The sequence below is a fragment of the Muscardinus avellanarius genome (genome assembly GCF_963383645.1).
Source record: "Muscardinus avellanarius genome assembly, chromosome: 16".
Classification (NCBI taxonomy): Eukaryota; Metazoa; Chordata; class Mammalia; order Rodentia; family Gliridae; genus Muscardinus; species Muscardinus avellanarius.
In genome coordinates this window covers 73,906,528-73,926,883 of record NC_137802.1, presented here as the reverse complement: position 1 = coordinate 73,926,883, position 20,356 = coordinate 73,906,528, and the positions used below count along the sequence as shown (strand labels likewise).

Below are 20,356 nucleotides of genomic sequence, written 5' to 3'. Positions count from 1 at the left end.
TCCTCCAGAAAGACACCACGGCCCCTCCCGTGTCCGCTTCACCCCCGGAAAGAGGAGAGCTGGCAGGAAGGCACCATCCCCATCCCAGCGCTTTCCCAAAGCTGGACGGCCTACCTGATGGTGGCGCTGCCCCCGACGAGGCCCAGTGACTGCAGCGTGGTGCTCTGCAAGGCGGCCCTGCCGGTCACCTGAGGAGCACAGGAGGGCGCCCTGAGCCTGCACAGTCAGGCCCACCGCACCCTCCCAGAACGCCCTCCACCTGTGCCCACCATGGCCTACACTCCCTCTCGATCCAGCATCCTCAGCTGTGACCGGCGCCCATCGAGGCCCAGGAGGAGGACTGACTGGAGGGGGTGCCCTGCCCAAAGCTGACACGGGCCAGAGACACAGAGCAGGACAGAGAGCAGAACAGGCCAGGGACTCGAGGCCAGCAGGGGTGGGCGGGTAGAAGACTGGAGGTGCACGGGCACTCCCTGGCCGGCTCCTCCCGGGCAGCAGGCGACCCCACCCCACCCACAACCCTGCGGCTCTGCTCCCCAAGTGCCAGGCCCATGGCCACCACAGGCCAGCCTGCTGAGGGCAGCGTTCTGAGCCTCCTCCCTGCAGCCTGCCTGTGGCAGTAAGGGGCAGAGCAGCGTTAGGTGCATCCCTGCTCACTCCGCCTTGCCCGCAGGCTCCAGGAGCCCGAGAACCCCTGTGGAGGGAATCCCCACTGTCTGCGGGGCTGAGGACCGCTGGAGGCGCCCACCCCAGTCTCAGCTCAGAACGGCCACCTCACAGGCTCTCCTGGCAGGGCAGGGCCCAGGCCAGCTCCTCCACACACACACACGGTCACACTGCCTCAGGGACTCGGACCTGCTCTTCTAGGTCCTCCCTCTCAAGAACTACTTTTTTCTTTTACGGCAGTGCTAGGGGCTGAAGCTCAAGGGCCTTCCACGTGCCAGGCAAGGACTCAGGCACTGATCTATCTTCTGGCCCTCAAGGGTCACTCCTGATGCTCAGCTCTAGACAGAAGAGTTCAGGCCCAGATAGCCAAGTCCACTGAGCTAAGGCCGGCTCTGGGAAGCTGCCTCCACACAACACAAAAGCCGGACTGTGTGCCAAGCACCAGTGGCAGGCCCGGGTCTGGTGGCCATGGCCGCGTCCTCCCAGGGAGGCGCTGGCGAGGTGGCCCCCACCCGCTCAGCTTGTTTCCTGCCCCCTCGCAGCTCTAGGCCAGGATGAAGTCCCGTCCCGCAGGCAGGCTCAGCCCCCAGCCAGGAAAGGGCGTGGGGCCAAGGTGGGAACAAAAAGCCCTGTGAGGTCGGGACAGCCAGGAGGCAGGAGCCTGCCACGCGGGGCTGGGCAGGGCCGACAGACGCAGGCCCCCACTGCCAGGCTTCGCTGCGCCATGCTGCACTCGGTTTTGAAAAAGATCAAAACACGAAGCAAAGCAAATATTTATTAAAAAGAAACCACTTTTGTGACTCTTGGGCTTTGAGAGAAGCTGAAAACACAAACAGGCCGCAGAGGGAGGTTTGGGAGCAGCCTGGCAGCCGCAGCCAAGCTCCAACAGAGCCACTGTTCCGCTTTTTTCCATAAAACACATCAGCTTTCAGAAGCCTGCTGCCCCGGCTGCCTCTTTGAAGACAGTGAAGCGGGGAGCTTCCAGCTGGAAAGGGCGGGCTGCACAAGGGTGGGTGGCCAACACCTACCTCATCCCTCATGTACACACAGACAGGGGTCACCTCTCCAGGCTGCTGCAGACGCTCCCTGGAAGGACAGGAAAGAACACATCAGGGACCGCCCCACAGGACGGCTGGGACCGAGGGGACCCAGTCTCCCTGGCCCGGGGTCTCCAAGGCCTCCTCCCCTCTCCATGAGGCGAGCTACGCGGGCCCAGCCCAGAGCACGCAGTCCGGGGACTTCTCCCACCCCCCAGCCTGGAGGCTGGACCCGAGGGCCACACAGGAGCGGGACAAGCCGCCCTGCCAATCCCTGGAGGTGGCACCCAGTCATGCACCAGTCCAAGGGCCTGCAACAGGTCCTGGGAGGGTCCCCAGGCTGTCATCTGAAGCTGCCTCTAAAAGAGACACCAACCAGAGACCACCAGAAACAACTCAGAGCGCAGACCTGCTAAGTAGCCTCAGAGCTAAGTGGCCCAGTTCCTAAGCACGAGCACCACCGCACTATCCCCTCTGCCCAGACCCCAGCCAAATAGGGCAACGGCCTTCCTGGGGCCAGAGCGTCAGCTCTTGACCATCCACACCCTGGAACCACGGCTTGTCACCTGTGCCTGCAGGGCCCAGTGTCCCGAAGGAGGTGGGCTGTGCCCCACCACATCCCAGCTGGGAGCCGCAGCCCACAACATGGACAGTAATGGTGGCGCTTTCCTGCAAGGCTCGGATGGGCATCTGCAGGGTCGAGCAGGGCAGGATGGGCTCCAAGGTGATTCACACCATAAGCCAGACAGTAACTGAGGGCAATGGCCACAGGCCAAGGGCTTGGCGCAGGGTTGGCGGGCACAAACAGGCCAGGAAGACCAGGTACCAGACCCTCCCTGCTCTTCCTGCTGTCCTGTCCATCTCCATCCTGGACGGCGTCACTCAGCTCGGCCGCTGCGCTCGCTGGCAAGACTGCCGCATCTGTCCATTGACCCCGCCACCGCCCCTCTGCACATCACAGCCACGTGCGCAGCCACCTACACTGACCGCAGATGCCGGTCACATCCTGGCCCTGCAATTTGCCCATGCTGACACCCACGGCCCCCAAGGACAAGCTCACTCTTAAATTTCCTGACACGCCATTGTAAAATTCACCTCAAATGCCGAAAGTCCATCTTGGACCTTAGTCCCTCTCCTGGAGAGAAGAGGAACTGGCCACAGGAGGACCCAGGCAGAGGAGGCAACTACTGCCAGCCTCACAGCTGCCTCGGCCCCATAGCGCACCGGGCGCATTGGAGCTGAGCTGGTGCCTGAGGGCAAGGCACACGTAGGCGGTGTCCTGAGGCCAGCATCCCGCCTCCATGGGGACGCACACAAGTGAGACTGGCCTTCACAGGGGGAAAGGACCTGATAGGGAAGGCCTGAGTGCCACCCAGACACACCCCTGGCAAAGATGGCGGGCCACTGTGTGTGTTTTGTTGCCGCCGGCCAGCCAGGCCGCGGCCCCTCCCACAGGAGGGCTGGCATCTTTCCTTCCTCTTCCGTGCTCTCTCTGATCTCTCCTCTTGCTCCTGGGCTCCAGGGTACATCCCTTCCCTGCCTGGCCACCAGCCTTGGCCACATGCAGAGCCTCAGCAGGAGGCAAGGCTCATGGCCCGAGCCCGGTGCTTCCACGAAGCAGAGGATACCTACCGCAGGCCGGTGCGGCCTCCACGCGAGGCCAGGCAGAACTGGGGAGCACTTGCTCAGGAACCGCCACCAACTGGCTGCTGGACCTACCTCTGCCCAGGGGGACAGACACCTGCCACCAGAAACCCCAAGCCCAGAGCTCAGGAGACACAAGACCCCAAACGCACCAGACAGGAGGCGCCAAGTTCAGGGCCTTCTGAGCTACACCCCAGCCCTACTTTTTAATTCCCCCCCCCTTTTTTTTTTTTTTTTTTTTACTGGGGATGGGACCCAGGGAGATTCTACCTCTGAATTTCATCCCCAGCCCTAGTTTTTTTTTCTTTTTTTTCTTTTTTTGGTGGTACTGGGGATGGAACCCTTCTGCCTCCAGGCTACACTCCCAGACCTATTTTATATATTTTATTTGGAAACAGGGTCTCTTAAGCCAGCAAGGCTGGCTTCGAACTTGCGCAATCCTCCTGTCTCTGCCTCCCAAGCGTGGGGATTATAAGCGTGTGCCACCACGCCCGGCGCTCCCATTTTTTATTCTTTATTTTATTTATTTATATATTTATTTATTTACTTATTTTCGCGGGTCTGGGGATGGAACCCAGGGACATTCAACCTCTGAGCTACACCCTCTGCCCTATTTTTTATTCTTTTTATTTTTGTTTTGTTTGGGTGGTACTGAGGGTGGAACCCAGAGGCTTTCTACCTCCAGGCTATACTCCCAGACCTATTTTATATTTTATTTGGAAACAGAGCCTCACTAAGTAACTGAGGCTGGCTTCAAACCTGTGCAATCCTTCTGTCTCAGTCTCCCAAGCGCGGGGATTACAAGCATGCGCCACCACACTCAGCTTTTATTCTTTATTTTGAAACAGGGTCTCATTAAGTAGCTGAGCCTGTCCTCGAACCATGATTCTCCTGTCTCAGCATCCCAGATGCTTGAATTACAAGCATGCACCATCACACCACCATGCCTGGCTTATTCCTATCTCCACCTCCCAAGCGTGCGCCACCACGCCCGGCTTATTCCTTATTTTGAAACGGTGTCACTAAGCTGCTGAGGGCCTCACCAAGTAGCTGAGGCTGGCCACAAACCTGCGTTCTTGCTGTCTCAGCTTCCCAAGCACTAGGATTACAAGCGTGTGCCATCCTGTCTAGCCCATGTGGCTCTTCTGCCTAAAGCCACCAGAGGAGAGAAGGGAACATCTCAGCTCAGGAAGACAGGCTGCCGGGCTGGTTCTGGAGCATCCCAGGGCTCCTGCATGAAGGATCGGTCGTGGCCCAGCGGTGCTCAGAGCCGGGCTTTGGGAAGGGAGAAACCACAGGCTCTGACCTTGTCTGTGAGCAAAGCCACTGATGCACTCACAACTCCACGGACTGTGGTAGGTGGTGGAAACAGCAGGAGGGGAGCCTGGCCGGAGGGAATGGGTCTTTGGGGGAGGAGCTCTGGGTCTGTACCTTGTCCCTGACATCCTCCCTTCCTCTCCCCATGACCTGCCTCACCACAAGCTGAGAACACTGGGGCGCGCAACCGTGGACTCAAACTCTGACGCTGAGCCCCGAGGAATCTTTCCTTCCCTAGGTTGTCTTCCCAAGGACAGCACCCCCATGAGAGCCCGAGGCAGGGGGGTAGGAAGACCAAGGGTCCTGTCCCTTGAATGTGACAGGCATGTCACTAATCGGCTGCAGAGCCCAGCTGGTCATCACCCAGCTGGCCCAGCTACTGACCCTGCCTGGCACGGCCCCACACCATCCGCCAGTGAGCGTCGCCAGTGCCCCCTCTCGAAACCCTTCCCTGGGGCACCATGGACACAGATGACAAACGGGGCACAGTACATGCCGGCCGGGCTTTGATGTGCGGCTTCTCCAAAAGGAGCAGCAGGCGGATCAGATTCCCTCGTGGGGTCTGAGAGGAAGGGCCAGTAAACATGTCAAGCGGCCACAGGCCGAGGGAGGGCTGGCCAAAATCGCTTCCAGACCTTCTGCCACCAGGCCAGCAAGCAGAGCTCTCTGTCCTGGACACGGGGCCTGTGGTTTTCCCACGTCAGTGCAGCTGCGCGGCACCCTTGCGCAGACCTCATGAGCTGCAAACGACTGGAACCCCAGAACCCACAAAGCTGCTCCTGCGCCTGGGCCAGGCCAAGTCAGCAGACTCCAGCTCATCAGTTAGGACACGACACCAGGTACATTGTGTGGCCTCCTCCAGAGAAGCCCCTCGGCCACAGGGCGAGTGCTGAGGGAATGGACAGGGTCTCGCCCTCGCAGGCCAGCGAGGTGTCCGGGCAGGGCAGGCCTAAGGACTTTCACCCTGGGGGGACCGTCTGCCTGTGTGGGCCCTGGCTCCTGTGAAGTATACCATGCTCTGGGGACAGGCAGTACCTGTCTGTAAAACACCAGCACTACCAACACGAGCTCACTGCACTGTCCGCACCAGTGACATGCCGACGAAAGCCAGGGAAGGCCGCCGGGGGGACATACTGGGCACAGCTCCCACGGGCCCCGGAGGCCTGCAGAGCACCAGCAAGGCACCGGTGTCTGGGCCCACCACTTGCCAGCCCAGCCAGGCTGGAGTGAGCAAGAAAGCCAAGCAGCTGATCCTGGGAGAGTCCCAGCTATGGAACCTCTAGGCACAAGTGGACCTGAGTGTGGCCACTGGCGGTCTCAGATCAGCAGAGCACCACCCTCACCGGCAGCCCCTCCAGCCCCAGGAGCGAGACCACCTGGCCTTGCGCGGAGGTACAGCACCTACTCAGAGGAGCAGTATGCAAAGCGGAGGGATTCAGCCTCGAAGTTAGGCTGGGAGGGGGTAACAGGGCGTGGGAGAAGGCTCTGCCAGGACGGGGGCAGCTCTGAGGGCTGAGTCCCCTCTAGTGAGTTCAGGGACTTGACATTTACAAAAAGCCCACGCTATTCCCACACCGAGTGGCTGGGCCACAGCGAGACAGGCGGAGGCAGGGACCACCTGAATACTGGACGTCCGCAGCAATGGGCTCTGACCAGGCTGGTGAATTCTCACTCATGGAGCCTCGGGATCTATGCTGAGCACAAGTCACCAGCAGCTCGACCACCCTGGAATCAGCTTCCTAGCACCACCTCCTTCCGCTCCTGAGGAGGTCCACACACATCTCTGCCTGATCCAACGCCAGCTGGTGACCACCTCCCTGGCCCCGGGATACAGCCTGCCGGACTGACCCTGTGCACGTCACACCCACGTGACTGTGCAGATGTGGTCTGCTGCAGAGACCTGCCTGAGCTCGCAGTGGAGGAGAACTGCTCACAGGACCACAGGGCCCACAGTGCCTTCCTCTCCGCGTGTCCCCAGCCCCATGTGTGTGGCCTGCGGGTGTGCCCATCCCCCGACCCACAAGAGACTGCACTTTACTTCTATCTGTGTCTGATCACTTAGAGGGCATCCATCCTTAGTTAAAGCGCAGGCTCAGCCTGGGCGGACGAACCGGTGACCCGGACATCGGCATGGCCCTCCACCCTCCTCGGCTTGGAGCTGGCAGCCAGTGTGTGCCCTCCCAGCATGAGACGGGGGACACAGCCAGAGCGCCCAGCCTGCCCACAAGCAGCAGCCGGAGACGGCTCCTCGTGTGACACACTCCACGCAAAGCCTCACGCGAAAATAAACAACCTGATTTTCCTATTGATTACATGTGCAAGGGATAGTACCTTGGTATACTGAGCTAACATTACTAACATTAATTGCGCGGTTTTTACCTTCCCTTTAGTGTGGTAAGTGGGAACTCTGAGTGAGCGCCATGGCCGCTAGGTGTGGCTGCTTGACAGTCCTAGCGGCCAGCGCCGCCCCAGAGCTGGAGGGCCAGGGCTGGGCCGCAGCCAGCCAGGGGTCGGGATGCTACTGCCTCCAGCCCAGGAGCGAATGCACAAGGCCTGGCCAGACCCACGCTGGCCCCACCAGGCACAGCGCCCCTCTTAGACTCTCCGTACCCCGAGGCGTCACCAGGAAGCCAGCTTCCTGCCTGCCTCACCCTGGAGACTGAAACCCAGAGCCTGGGGCAGTGTGACGCCCTGAGGCGCATGCTCCTCCCTCACCTCCGAGAGGAGCGTCTCTGGGGTGGAGACTCAGCTGCCCACCGTCCCCTCTGAGAGGTCCCCACCCTGTGCTCACCTGGCACTGCACCCTCACCAGCGCTGGAAATACACTGAGCGTGGGGCCTCCATCCTGCTCCACAGTATATAAGCGCCAGCTTCCAAGACAAAATTGGGTCAGCACTTTCAGAGATAAAGAGATAAAACTACCTTTTTTTGGAGCCGGGCGTGGTGGCGCACACCTGTCATCCCAGCATTCGGGAGGCTGAGACAGGAGGATCGCAGTTCATGGACAGCCTCAGCTACTTAGTGAGGCCCTCTGCAACTCAGTGAGACCCTGTTTCAAAATAAAGAATAAAAAATAGGGCAGGGGGTATAGCTCAGAGGTAGAATGCCCCTGGGTTCCATCCCCAGACCCAACAAACAAACAAACAAACAAACAAACAAAACAAACTGCTTTTTTTTGTGGTAGTGGAGAATAAACCCAGGGGCATTCTAACCCTGAGCTAGGCCTCCAGACATATTTTTATTTTATTTTATTTTTTTGCGGTACTGGGAGATAGAACCCAGGGGCATTCTACCTCCAAGCCACCCCCAGCCCTATTTTTTATTCTATTCTATTTATTTATTTATTTATTTATTTATTTATTTATTTTTGCGGGCCTGGGGATGGAACCCAGGGGCGTAAGACTTCCGAGCTATACCCTCTGCCCTATTTTTTTTTATTCTTTATTTTGAAACAGGGCCTCACTAAGTTGTAGAGGGCCTTACTAAGTAGCTGAGGCTGTCCGCGAACCGCGATCCTTGGGAATGCTGGGATTATAAGCATCCGCCGCCACGCCTGGCTTTTTTTGTGGTACTGGGGGTGGAACCCAGGGGCTTTTCTACCTCCGGGATATACTCCCAGACCTATTTTATACTTTATTTGGAAATTTGGAAACAGGGTCTCACTAAGTTCCTGAGAGCCTCACTAAGTAGCTAAGGCTGACTTCAAACCTGTGCGATCTTCCTGTCTCAGCCTCCCAAGTACTGGGATTACAAGTGTGCGCCACCACGCCCGGCTTCTTCATTATATTTTTGAAACAAGATCTCACTGAGTTGCAAAGGGCCTAGGTAGCTGAGGCTGTCTGCAAACCACGATCCTCGTGTCTCAGCCTTCCAAATGCTGGGATATCAAGCGTGTACCACCATGCCTGGCTCTATTTTTTAAATTTTGAAACAGAGTCTCACTAAATCACTGAGGCTGGCCTCAAACCTGCAATCCCCCTATCTTAGCCTCCCAAGTACTGGGATTACCAGGATGAACCCCCATACCCAGTCAGAAATGAGTTTTAAAGATGCCCCATCTAGCCCGGCGTGGTGGCGCACGCTTGTAATCCCCGCGCTTGGGAGGCGGAGACAGGAGGATCGCGCAGGTTCGAAGCCAGCCGTGCTGGCGTAAGAGACCCTGTTTCAAAAATATAAAATAGGTCTGGGAGTGTAGCCCGGAGGAAGAAGGGCTTCCAGGAACCCCAGTACCACCAAAAAATAAAAAAAATAAAAAAAAATAAAGATGCCCCATCTAGCTGGGTGTAGTGACACAGGCTTATAATTCTAGTACTTCAGAGGCTGAGAAAGATCACAGGTTCAAGGACAGCCTCAGTAACTTAGTGAAGCTCTCAACAATTTAGCAAGACCCTGTTTCCAAATTTAAAAAAAATACAATAAAATAGGCTGGAGGTATAGCCTAGAGGTAGAAGGCCCTGGGTTCCTCCCCCAGCACCACACACACAAAAAAAAGATGCCCTATCTTTTGGTCTAGCACTTCTGCCTCTGGCGCTTACCCCAAGGGAGCACTGGGGTTGCGCAGCCAGGCAGCCTGTTCAGCTCGGCCTGCAGCCCGCACTCCGAGGCACAGGGCCGTGGCCCTGGCGCTCTGGTCGCTCAGGAGAGATGACACAGCAGCAGTGTTCCCATGTGATCTCCAGGAAGGCAATTACAGCACAGCAAAACAGGGCTGGGCACAGATCACTGTGTACACCTCATCCCCGTGTTTACAAAGGGCCCCAACAGCTTCCACAGGCTCGCACTCAGACCTCAGGGGCTGTGGCCTTAGGCCCCACACTCCTGTTGCAGGGACTGCCCCAAGCCGGGCGTGGTGACGCACACTTGTAATCCCAGTACTTGGGAGGCTGAGACAGGAGGATTGCAGATTTGCAGCCAGCTTCAGCTACTTAGTGAGGCCCACCGCCAACATAGTGAGGCTCTATTTCAAAATGAAAATAAAAAGTCAGGCTGGGGGTGTAGTTTGGTGGTAGAATGCCTCTGGGTTCCATCCCCAACCACACACACACACAAACAGGGCTGTCCCACTTTTCCTCTGCTGCTCCTAAGAAGCTTATGGTCTCCTTGGTATCACCACGCCCACTGGCAACCCCGGGCATCCCGTTCATCCCTGCCCACCCATTGCAATTCAACAGTGAATGGGAGGCAGCCCTTCCACTGAAGCATCAGGCGCTGCTGGGGTCAGTGTCCCTGCCTGGAAGGCACTTACTGCAGGCCTGCATCCTTTTTGACTCCAGCTTTTCTCATTTGTTTAGGTATGCCTGTTTTTGTTTGGGACTAGGGATTGAGCTCAGGGGCATTCTACCTCTAAGCTACGCTCCAGGCCCTTTTTATTTCTTATTTTTCAAACAATGTTTTGCCAAATTGCTAAGGCTGGCCTCGAACCTGTGACCCTTCTGTCTCGGCCTCCCAAGTCCATGATTACAGGCATGGTCCCACACCTGGCTGCCTGCCCACTGCAGGGGTTCCAGGGCTGCCCTTCCCTCAGAGCCTTGGGATGTCTTTTGTCCTCAGGTCCTGATTTCATGAGGACAGTACTGCTGAGAGCCCTCTGCCCCTCAGCTGGGCTGGCACACCTCGCACCTCCTCTGCAGGCAGGACTCATCTATGCCCGATGCACCGCATTCTCTCCCCTCGGGGCCCGGCCGGGGCAGCAGTGCCAGCGGTGATGCAGGCTGGCCAGCTCCTGTTGGCCTGGGCTGTGCCGCGCACATTCTCACACTCTGCCAGGGCCCGCGACCGTGAGCAGCACCCAGGCAGCCTGCCGCAGGCTGTTCCCGACCGCTGCCGCCCCAGACTGCGGCGCCTCCAGGCAAGGGGTCCCTGGCTGGCGCCTATGTCCCACAGACTCCTCTGCTGACTGCTTCTACCAACCTGGTCCTGCCGAGGGCAGCGGGAGCGCCAGGCCCTCACCTGCGCAGCGGCATCCTTCTGCGCATCCCCACCAGCCGCTCAGATGGCCACGCACACTTGACCTCTGCTCGCCTGACCCTCCACGCCTCCATCTGATTCGGTTCTGTTGTTTTTGTGGTGCTGGGGATTGAACCAGCAATTACGGTTCAATTGAAGGTGTGTACCTTGAAGGGTGTACCTTCAAGTTGCACCCCAGGCTTTTTTTTTTTAATGGGTCTTGCTAAGTTGCCGAGAGCCTCACTAACTTATGAGGATGGTTTTGAACCTCCTGTCTCAGCCTCCCAAGTACAGGGTTATAAGCATGAGCCACCATGCTCTGCTCCTCCATTTTTTTTTATTTTTTATTTTTTTGGTGGTACTGGGGGTGGAACCCAGAGGCTTTCTACCTCTGGGCTATACTTCCAGACCTATTTTACATTTTATTTGGAAACAGGGTCTCACTAAGTTGCTGAGAGCCTCACTAAGTAGCTGAGGCTGGCTTCGAACCTGTGCGATCCTCCTGTCTCAGCCTCCCAAGCGTGGGGATTACAAGCGTGTGCCACCACGCCCAGCTTTGCTTCTCCATTTTTCATTTTTATTTTTTTGGTACTTGAGATTGAGCCCAGGGGCATTCTACCTCTGAGCTACACCCCCAGCCCTATTTCTTCTTTGTTTTGAAACAGGGTCTCACTGGGATGCAAAGGGCATCCTTCCATAGCTGAGGATGGCTGCAAACCCGGATCCTCCTGTCTCAGCCTCCCAAATGCTGGGATTACAAGCGTGCGCCACCACAACCAGCTCTCCTCTGTTTTTTGGTTTTTTTTAAATTTATTTATTTTCATGGTGCTGGGGATTGAACTCAGGGCATTCTACCTCCGAGCTATGCCCCAACCCTTTCTGTTTTATAACAGGGTTTCACTAGTGATAGGTTGGGTTCCCTCCCCCTACCCTTATGGGACCCTGTAGCTGAGACAGGAGACCCTGGAGGCTGGGAAACCAGAAGCAGAGCTGGGGCAGACCGCAGAAATTGAGAGAGGACCGGCACTCTCCCACCTCGCTAGCCCCACCCACGACCCCGGCTACCTAAAGTCCCTCTCTTCCTCTCTCTGACGTGACTCTGATGACTGACCTCTGTTGACAGACCTCACCCGGGAGCGCAAAATAAAAAGTGCCTGGTCTCACACTCCTTTACTGGATTTTGCCTCCCTCACGACTCCTGACTCAATTTCAACGTTACATCTGGTGCCAAAACCCAGAAAGCAGAGAGAGGGCTCAGCTCAGGGGCCTCGGGAGGACGGTCCATGGGGAGCCACAGGGGGCTCAGGGAGGGAGAAGACGACCCTCCTCCCAGGTTTCGGCACCAGATGTGACGGGCTTCAGGAGTGACAGGCAAGCTGTACTAGCTGGGTCTGCACCAGGGCCGCTGGGCTCGCTCTCTCTCCCCCTTGCCTATGTGCCAGCCAGTGCCCAGGTGCAGGTTCACATCAACACTCTGGACTCAGAGAAAACCCTAGAGGGGCAGCTTCCACCCACACGAACCATTTCCGCCTACATCAATTTGGTCCAACTAACTGTCAAGTTTCTTTTTTTTTTTTTAGGTGGTACTGGGGTTCCTGGAAACCCTTGTACCTTCGGGCTACACTCCCAGACCTATTTTTTTATACTTTTTTATTTGGAAACAGGATCTCCTAAGCCAGCACACACAGCTGGCTTCGAACCTGCGCGATCCTCCTGTCTCCGCCTCCCAAGTGCGGGGATTACAAGTGTGCACCCCCACGCCCGGCGAACTGTCAAGTTTTTAAACTCATCCCAGGTCCGATCAGATGTCACCCACTGCTTTATCTGTGCCTCCTTGGAAAGACTCCTCCTGGCAGCGATGCCCATAAACGGGACACACACCGCGCTTGCCGAAACCCCTTAAATAATGTGCCCTTCTGGACCTTGGGGTTAAGTGGGTCTAGCACTGTTCAGTGTTGTGCACACCGAGGCTCCACAACTGGCCTCCCGCTCAAGCCAGCGAGCCCACATCATTAGGCTCCGCCTCATCGAGCCCCTTGGGCCGCTAGACGCACACCTGCGTTAATTCTCCTACCCAGGCCCTTGCTTACTAACAATGGTGGTTCCGCAGCTCACTCTTTCAGGGAAGGTGAGCTCTCTTGGCTCAGAGCTCCTCACCCGCCGGTTGGCCTTTTCCTTTTTGCTAGCCCCTTGCCTGCTAACGTTCATTCAGACGCGCGTTCCTGAGCTGTCCAGGGTAACCTTCAATCGACTCCTGCTGCAGCCACACTCCTGCCTGCCTGCTTCCGAATAACCCGACCTCTCCTGGTGGAGGGGCCCCCATCACAACATGCCCCTGCCAGCAGGAAGTACTTACTGACTCGGTTGTCGACCAATATCCCCAAAAGGCCGGGATGATAGATCTGGTCCCCTCCCCCCCTCACAGGACCCTGCAGCTGGGACAGGAGACCCGGAGCCCAGGAAGCCAGAGCAGGGACAGGGCAGACCCCAGGTGTCAGGAGAGGCCCGGCACGCTCCCACCTCGCTAGCCCCACCCACAGACCCTGGCTACCTAAAGGCCCTCACTTCCTCTCCCTGTGCAACTCTGCTGACCAACATCGGTCGACAGACCTTGCCCAGGAGCACAAGATAAAAAGTGCTGGTCTCACACTCCTCTGCAACCCCTGACTCAATTTCAACACTGCAGCTAGGTTGCGGAAAGCCTCGCTATGTTGCTGAGGCCGGCAGTGAACCTGCGATCCTCCTGTCTCAGCCTCCCAAGTACTGTGGTTACAGACTGAACTCAGGGACATAATACACCTCCAATCTACGCCCCCAGCCAAACTTTATTTTTTATTTTGAAACAAGGTCTTCCTAAGTTGCAGAGGGCCTCATGAAGCTGCCGAGGCTGGCTTTGAACCAGAGATCCCAAGCAAACGCCACCACACCCTGCTTCTCCCTTCTTTTTAAACCTAGTCAAACCTGGCCTCAACCTCACAGCCACTCAAACTGCTGATGCGGGGTCTCCGAAACCCCGGCCCACAGACGTCAGCACCTTGCCGTAGCACAGCGTGGGGGCCGACGGCTTCTCCACCACAGCCCTCACCACCACGGGGCCAGCCCAAGTGTCTGCTCAATGCCCACGGAGCCCAGTGCCAGGCCCCGCTCCCTGCCCTGGAGACGCATCAACCCTTCTTGTCTACACACCCGTGGTACAGACGAGGCCCGAGGCCCAGAGACCACAGCAGTGTCTACAGCCACACAGCAAACACCGCTCCTTCCACTCTGCCGCCGAGTCCTCTAGCGTGAACACAGACTTCCATTCCACAGTGCAAAGACCGAGCTCCGTCTGGCTGGTTGGTTGGTTGGTTGGTTTTGTGGCACCGGGGACTGAACCCAGGGGTATTCTAACTCCGAGCTACAATCACAGCTCTTATTTTTGGTTTTGAAACAGGATCTCGCTAGGGTGCTGAGAGTGTTGCTACACTGCTGAAGCTGTCCTCAAAACTGTGATCCCCCTGTCTCAGCCTCCCAGGTACTGGGATTACCAGCACACACTACCATGCCTGGCTCCTAATTTTTTTTTAGTTTGAATCAGTTTCATTAAGCTGCGAAGTGCCTAGGTTGCTGAGGATGGCCAGAGGCCTGTGATCCTCCTGTCTTAGTCTTCCAAGTATTGGGATTACAAGCGGCGGCCACCGCACCCAGCCGTGTGCATCACCGGGGATGGACACAGACATTCTACCTCCAGGGTACACCCCAGTGCTAGGTGAGTACGTGCACGCATTTGTACGTACATAGCATAGTTAGGGGTACTGGAGATCCAACCCAGGGGCACTCCACTTCCCAACTACAATCCCAGCCCTGTTTTTCATTCTTTATTTTAAAACAGGGTCTAAGTGGTAGAGAAACTCACTAGTTGTAGGAGGCTGGCCCCAAACCTGTGATCCTCCTTTGTCAGCCTCCCAAGTGCTGGGATTACAAGCATGCACCACGCTTGGCTACTTTTATATTCTGTGGTAACAGAGATTGAACCCAGGGGCATTCTACCTCCAAGCTACATCTCAGTTCCTTTTTTTGTTTGGAAATAGGGTCTCACCAAGTTGCTCAGAGTCTTGATTGCTAAGGCTATCCTCAAATCTGAAATCCTCCTGTCTCAGCCTCACAAGTACTGTACCAGTGGCTTTATTATTTATTTATTTATTTTGGGGGGTACTGGGGATTGAGCCTAGGGGTATTCTACCTCTGAGTTATGTCCTCAGCCCTATTTTATTTTTATTTTGAAACAGGGTTATCACTAGGTTGATAACAGTTTCACTACCTCCTGAGGCTATCCTCAAACCTGTGATCCTCCTATCTCAGCTTCCCAAGTACTAGGATTATAAGCATGGGACACCACGGCCAGCTTACTTTTTTATTTTGTTTTTTTTTTGTTTTGTTTTTTGTTTTTATTTTATTTATTTATATTCTGTGTGTGTGTGTGTGTGTGTGTGTGTGTGTGTGTGTGTGTGTGGTACTGGGCATGGAACCCAGGGGCTTTCTACCTCCGGGCTACACTCCCAGACCTAATTTTATATTTTATTAGAAACAGGGTCTCACTAAGTTGCTGAGAGCCTCACTCAGTAGCTGAGGCTGGCTTCGAACCTGTGTGATCCTACTGTCTCAGCCTCCCAAGGGCTGGGACTACAAGTGTGCGCCACCACACCCAGCTTATTTTATTATTTTTAATGATTTTTTTTTTTTTTTTTGGTACTGGGGTTCCTGGAAGCCCTTCTACCTCCAGGCTATACTCCCAGACCTATTTTTATATTTTTATTTGGAAACAGGGTCTCAAGCCAGAGAAGCTGTATTTGAACCTACGCGATCCTCCTGTCTCCACCTCCCAAGCGTGGGGATTACAAGCGTGCACCACCACGGCGCACGGCAGGGTCTCACTAAGTTGCTGAGGCTGGCCTCAAATAATCCTCCTGTCTCAGCCTCCCAAGTATTAGGATTACAGGTGTGCCCCACCACACCTAGCACAAACCAGCATTAAGAAGATTCTTTTACAGGAAGTTTTATAACTACAGGTTGTCAGTAGAAGAGTCACTGACGTCTTGCAGCGTCTGGTCTGTTCTAGTCAAGGATCCTCAAAACATAGATTCTGTCTGAGGAAGAGGCACCTAGTACCTTAAGTACCCTGTATTGCTCACCACGCTTTTGGGGGCCTCTCACGCCCCCACAAAAATAGAGGGAAGCCCTTGTCCTTTTTGGAGGGCAAGGCCAAGCTGCTTGGCTTGCAAGCTCAGTAAGAAGAGCCATGGCTGGCCGGGCGTGGTGGCGCACGCTTGTAATCCCAGTACTTGGGAGGCTGAGACAGGAGGATCCCAGGTTCGCAGCCAGCCTCAGCTACTTAGTGAGGCCCTTTGCAAATCAGCGAGACCTTGTTTCAAATAAAGAACAAAAGTAGGGTGGGGGGGGTGTAGGATAGAGGTAGAATGCCCCAGGGTTCCATCCCCAGTACTGAAAAAAAATGGGGGGGGCTGAGGATGTAGCTTGAAGACAGAATGCCCCTAGATATTCAATCCCTAGTACTGCAAAAAAAAGCCACTGGATGCCTATACTCCTGGTACTTGGGAGGCTGTACAAGAGGATCAGAGGTTTGAGGACAGCCTCCGCAAACAATGAGACTCTCAGCAACCTTAACAAGACCCTGTTTCAAAATAAAAATAAGCCGGGCGTGGTGGCGCACACTTGTAATCCCCACACTTGGGAGGCGGGGACAGGAGGATCGCGCAGGCTCGAAGCCATGCTGGCTTAAGAGACCCTGTTTCCACATAAAAAAGTATAAAATAGGTCTGGGAGTATAGCCCGTGGGAGTGTAGCCCAGAGGTAGAACAGCCTCCAGGAACCCCAGTACCATCAAAAAAAGTGTTTTTTTTAATTTAAAAAGTTTTTTATATTAAAAAAATAATAAAATGGGAAGAGCCGTGGTGGGCACTCTTGTAATCTCAGCATCTAGGCGGCTGAGACAGGAGGATCGCGGTTCAGAAACAGCCTCACTACTTAGTGAGGCCCCGTGAAACTCAGTGAGACCCTGTTTCAAAATAAAGAATAAAAAATAGGGCAGGGGGTGTAACTTGGAGGTAGAATTCTCCTGGATTCCATCCCCAGTACTGCAAAAAAGTAAAACAAAATAAAATAAAATAGGGCTAGGAGTGTAGCTCAGAGGCAGAATGCTCCTGGGTTCAATCCTCAGTGCCATTAAAAAAAAAAAAAAAAACAACTACAAATAGGGCTGGAGGTATAGCTTGGAGGTAGCATGCCCCTGGGTTCCATCCCCAGTACTAAATAAATAAATAATAGGGCTGGGGGTGTAGCTCAGAGGTAGAATGCCCTGGGTTGATCCCCGGTACCAAGAGACAAAAAAAGAAGAGCTGCTGGCTGCTCGCAGCTGGGTGCTGACAGGTGAACAGGCAGCCACACAGCCTCTCACCAGGTCACAGTGCCGAAGGGCTTGGGCTCGGGCCACAAGCAGGTAGGTCCCAGAGAGGCAGATGCGGCACAGGGCCTGCCCACCAGCGCTCACCTGGTCTGTGTGAAGTGGCTGAGGAGCCCCCAGAGGGTCTGTCCTGAGCAGAAAGTGTCCTGCAGCCGGGAGCCGTCGTCGAGCTGCAGAGCGATGCGCACCTAGGGGGCAGATGGGAGGAGCTTACTAGGAGGAAGAGCAGCCGTCCTATTGGCCACATCTAACCCCCAGGCTCAGGCAAAAGACTGCCTCAAGAGAGACCTGGCCGGGGAGAGCACACCCCAAGGGCACCAACAGGCCCCAGGGTGCACTGGCCTGCAGGCGCCACGCGAGGGAGGGCTGCGGCCCGGGGATCGCAGCTGTGTCTGACTGCGCTGGCCCAACCCAACCACAGGCTCGGTGGTCAGGCAGATGTTCAGAGCTGGTGAACTGACTGTGCTGTATGGCCATGTTTCAGGAAAATTATTACACAGCAACAGGTAACTATGTTATATTTTCTTAATTATTTTTCATAACTAAGCAGGATGCTTTTTTTTTTTTTTTTTTTTTTTTTTTTTTTTTTTTTGCAGTACTAGGGATGAAACCCAGGGCATTCTACCTCCAAACTACACCCCAGCCCTGTTTTTTATTATTTATTTTGAAACAGGGTCTCACTAAGTTGCAGAGGGCCTCACTAAGTACCTGAGGCTGTCTGCGAACGCGATCCTCCAGTCTAAACCTCCCAAATGCTGGAATTACAAGCGTGCACCACCATACCTGGCCCTATTTTTTATTCTTTATTTTGAAACAGGGTCTCACTGAGTTTCAAAAGGGTCTAGCTAGCTGAGGCTGTCCTTAAACCACAATCCTCCCGTTGAGCCTCCCAAACGCTGGGATTACAAGCGCGCCACCACGCCAGGCTCCTATTTTATTTTTAATTTGGAAACGGTCTCACTAAGTTGCTGAGAGGCTCACTAAGTTGCCGAAGCCGACTCTGAACCTGGGATCCTCCTGTCTCAGCCTTCCAAGTACTGGGATTACAGGTGTGTGCCACCATGCCCAATTTAACATTTACTTTTTTTGTGTGTGGTACTGGGGATGGAACCCAGGGGCATTCTACCGCCGAGTGATACCCTTAGCCCTATTTTTTTATTCTTTATTTTGAAACAGGGTCTCACTGGGTTGCAAAGGGCCTCACTAAGTAGCAGCTGAGGCTGTCCGCAAAGCACATCCTTCCTGTCTCAGCCTCCTGAATGCTGGGATTACAAGCGTGTGCCACCACGCCCAGCTTAGCATTTACTTCCATTTTTTTTTTTTTTTTTTGGTACTGGAGATTGAACCTAGAGGCATTTTGCCCCCAAGCTATACCCTCAATCTGATTTTATTTCTTATTTTTTTGGAGATGAAGATGGAACCCAGGGGCGTTCTACCTCCGGGCTACACTCCAGCACAATTTCTTATTCTTTATTTTGTTTTTGCTTTTTTTGTGTGTGTGGGTGGGTCTGGGGGTGGAACCCAGGGGCATTCGACCTCCGAGCTACACCCCCTGCCCTATTTTTTATTCTTTATTTTGAAACCGGGTCTCACTGAGTTGCAGAGGGCCTCACTAGGTAGCTGAGGCTGTCCGTGAACTGTGATCCTCTGGTCTCAGCCTCCCGAATGCTGGGGTGACAAGCGTGCACCACCACGCCCGGCTTATTCTTTATTTTGAAACAGGGTCTCACTAACTTGTGCAGGGCCTCACTAAGTAGCTGAGGCTGGCTGCGAACCTGCGATCTCTCTTGTCTCAGCCTCCCAAGTACTGGGATTACAAACATGCAGCCCCATGCCTAGCTTTTATTTTTTACTTGGAAACAGAGTCTCATAGGTTGCTGAGAGTCATGCTAAGTTATCAAGGCTGGCTTTGAGCCTGGGTTTACTTCTTTAAGTCAGGCTTACCTTCCTATTTCAGCCACAGGATTCTTTCTTTACATGCATATTTATTTACGTTAAATCTCAGTAGCATAGGCCAGGATATATTGTGGCACACCTTTACTCCCAGTACTTGGGAGGCTGAGCCAGGAGGATTGCAGGTTGGAGAACAGCCTCAGCAATTAGTGAGACTCTCATCAAATTAACAAGAACCTGTTTCAAAAAAAAAAAAAAAAAAAAAAGCCGGGCATAGTGGCACACACTTGTAATCCCAGCATTTTGGAGGCTGAGACAGGAAGACCACGGTTTGTGGACAGCCTCAGCTACTTAGTGAGACCTTGTGTCAAAATAAATAATAAAACTAGGGCTGGGTGTGTAGCTCAGAGATAGAATGCCCTTGGGTCCTATCTCCAGTACCACAAAAATAATAATAGCAATAAATAAATAAGTAAAAGTAGGCTAGAGAGTAGGTCAGATATAGAAAGCCTCTGGGTTTAATCCACAGTACCAAAAAAAAAAAAAAAAGTCCCAGTAACATGCTGGGCATGGTGGCACACACCTATAATCCCACTGCTTGGTAGGCTAAAACAGGAGAAAAGCAGATTTGAAGTCAGACTCGGCAACTTAGTGAGACCCTGTTTCCAAATAAAATATAAAAAAAAAAGTCTGGGAGTATACCCCGGAGGTAGAAAGCCTCTGGTTTCCACCCCCAGTACCACCAAAATAAAACAAAATAAAAAAATAAAAAATAGAGCTGGTGTGTAGTTCAGAGACAGAATGCTCCTGGGTCCAACCCAATGCCACACAGAACAACACAGTGAGGCACAAGAGGAGCACCCTGCGTGGCAGCACCAGGGCCCCTCCTCACCACCCTTAGGGCCTGTGCAGGAAGCCACGCTCTCTCCCTGCAGCGGACACAACAGCAGCGGTCCTGGAGAGACCACGGCGGCCAGCCCCAGCCCACGTGGCTTTGCAGAGTCACCGATGCCCTGGACTGAGGATGGAGGAGTGCGTCCTCACAGAGGGAGAGTGCAGGAGGCTGAGGAGCAGCGCGTGACAGAGGCCGGCCAGCAGCTGAGCACGGTGGCCCACTGCCATCTCAGCCACTTGGGACAGCTGAGGCAGGAGCACTGGGGGCCGCTGGGTGTGACGGCGCACGCCTGCAATCCCGGTACTTGAGAAGCTGAGACAGGAGGATCGCAGGTACAAGGAAAGCCTCAGCAACTTATGAGATTCACATCAATCTAACGAGACCCTGTTTCAAAATTAAAAATAGGGCTGGAGATGTAGCTCAGAGGTTGAATGCCTCCATGTTCAATCCCCAGTGCCACAAAATAAGTTAATTATTTAATTAATTTGGGGCAAACTG

The 20,356-nt window shown here is 54.5% G+C and overlaps 1 protein-coding gene across 1 annotated transcript in view; it reads right to left on the bottom strand.

Moving 5' to 3' along the window:
• Positions 1-20,356, bottom strand: part of ASPSCR1 (ASPSCR1 tether for SLC2A4, UBX domain containing) — a gene marked incomplete at its 5' end in the record, with an annotated part of 47,499 nt that overhangs the window by 18,878 nt on the left and 8,265 nt on the right. Inside the window, 3 exons of the mRNA XM_080712967.1 lie at positions 115-188; positions 1,695-1,752; positions 17,158-17,258. Of these exons, the coding sequence (XP_080569093.1) occupies positions 115-188; positions 1,695-1,752; positions 17,158-17,258 (233 nt within the window). The remainder of the gene's footprint in view (positions 1-114; positions 189-1,694; positions 1,753-17,157; positions 17,259-20,356) is intronic.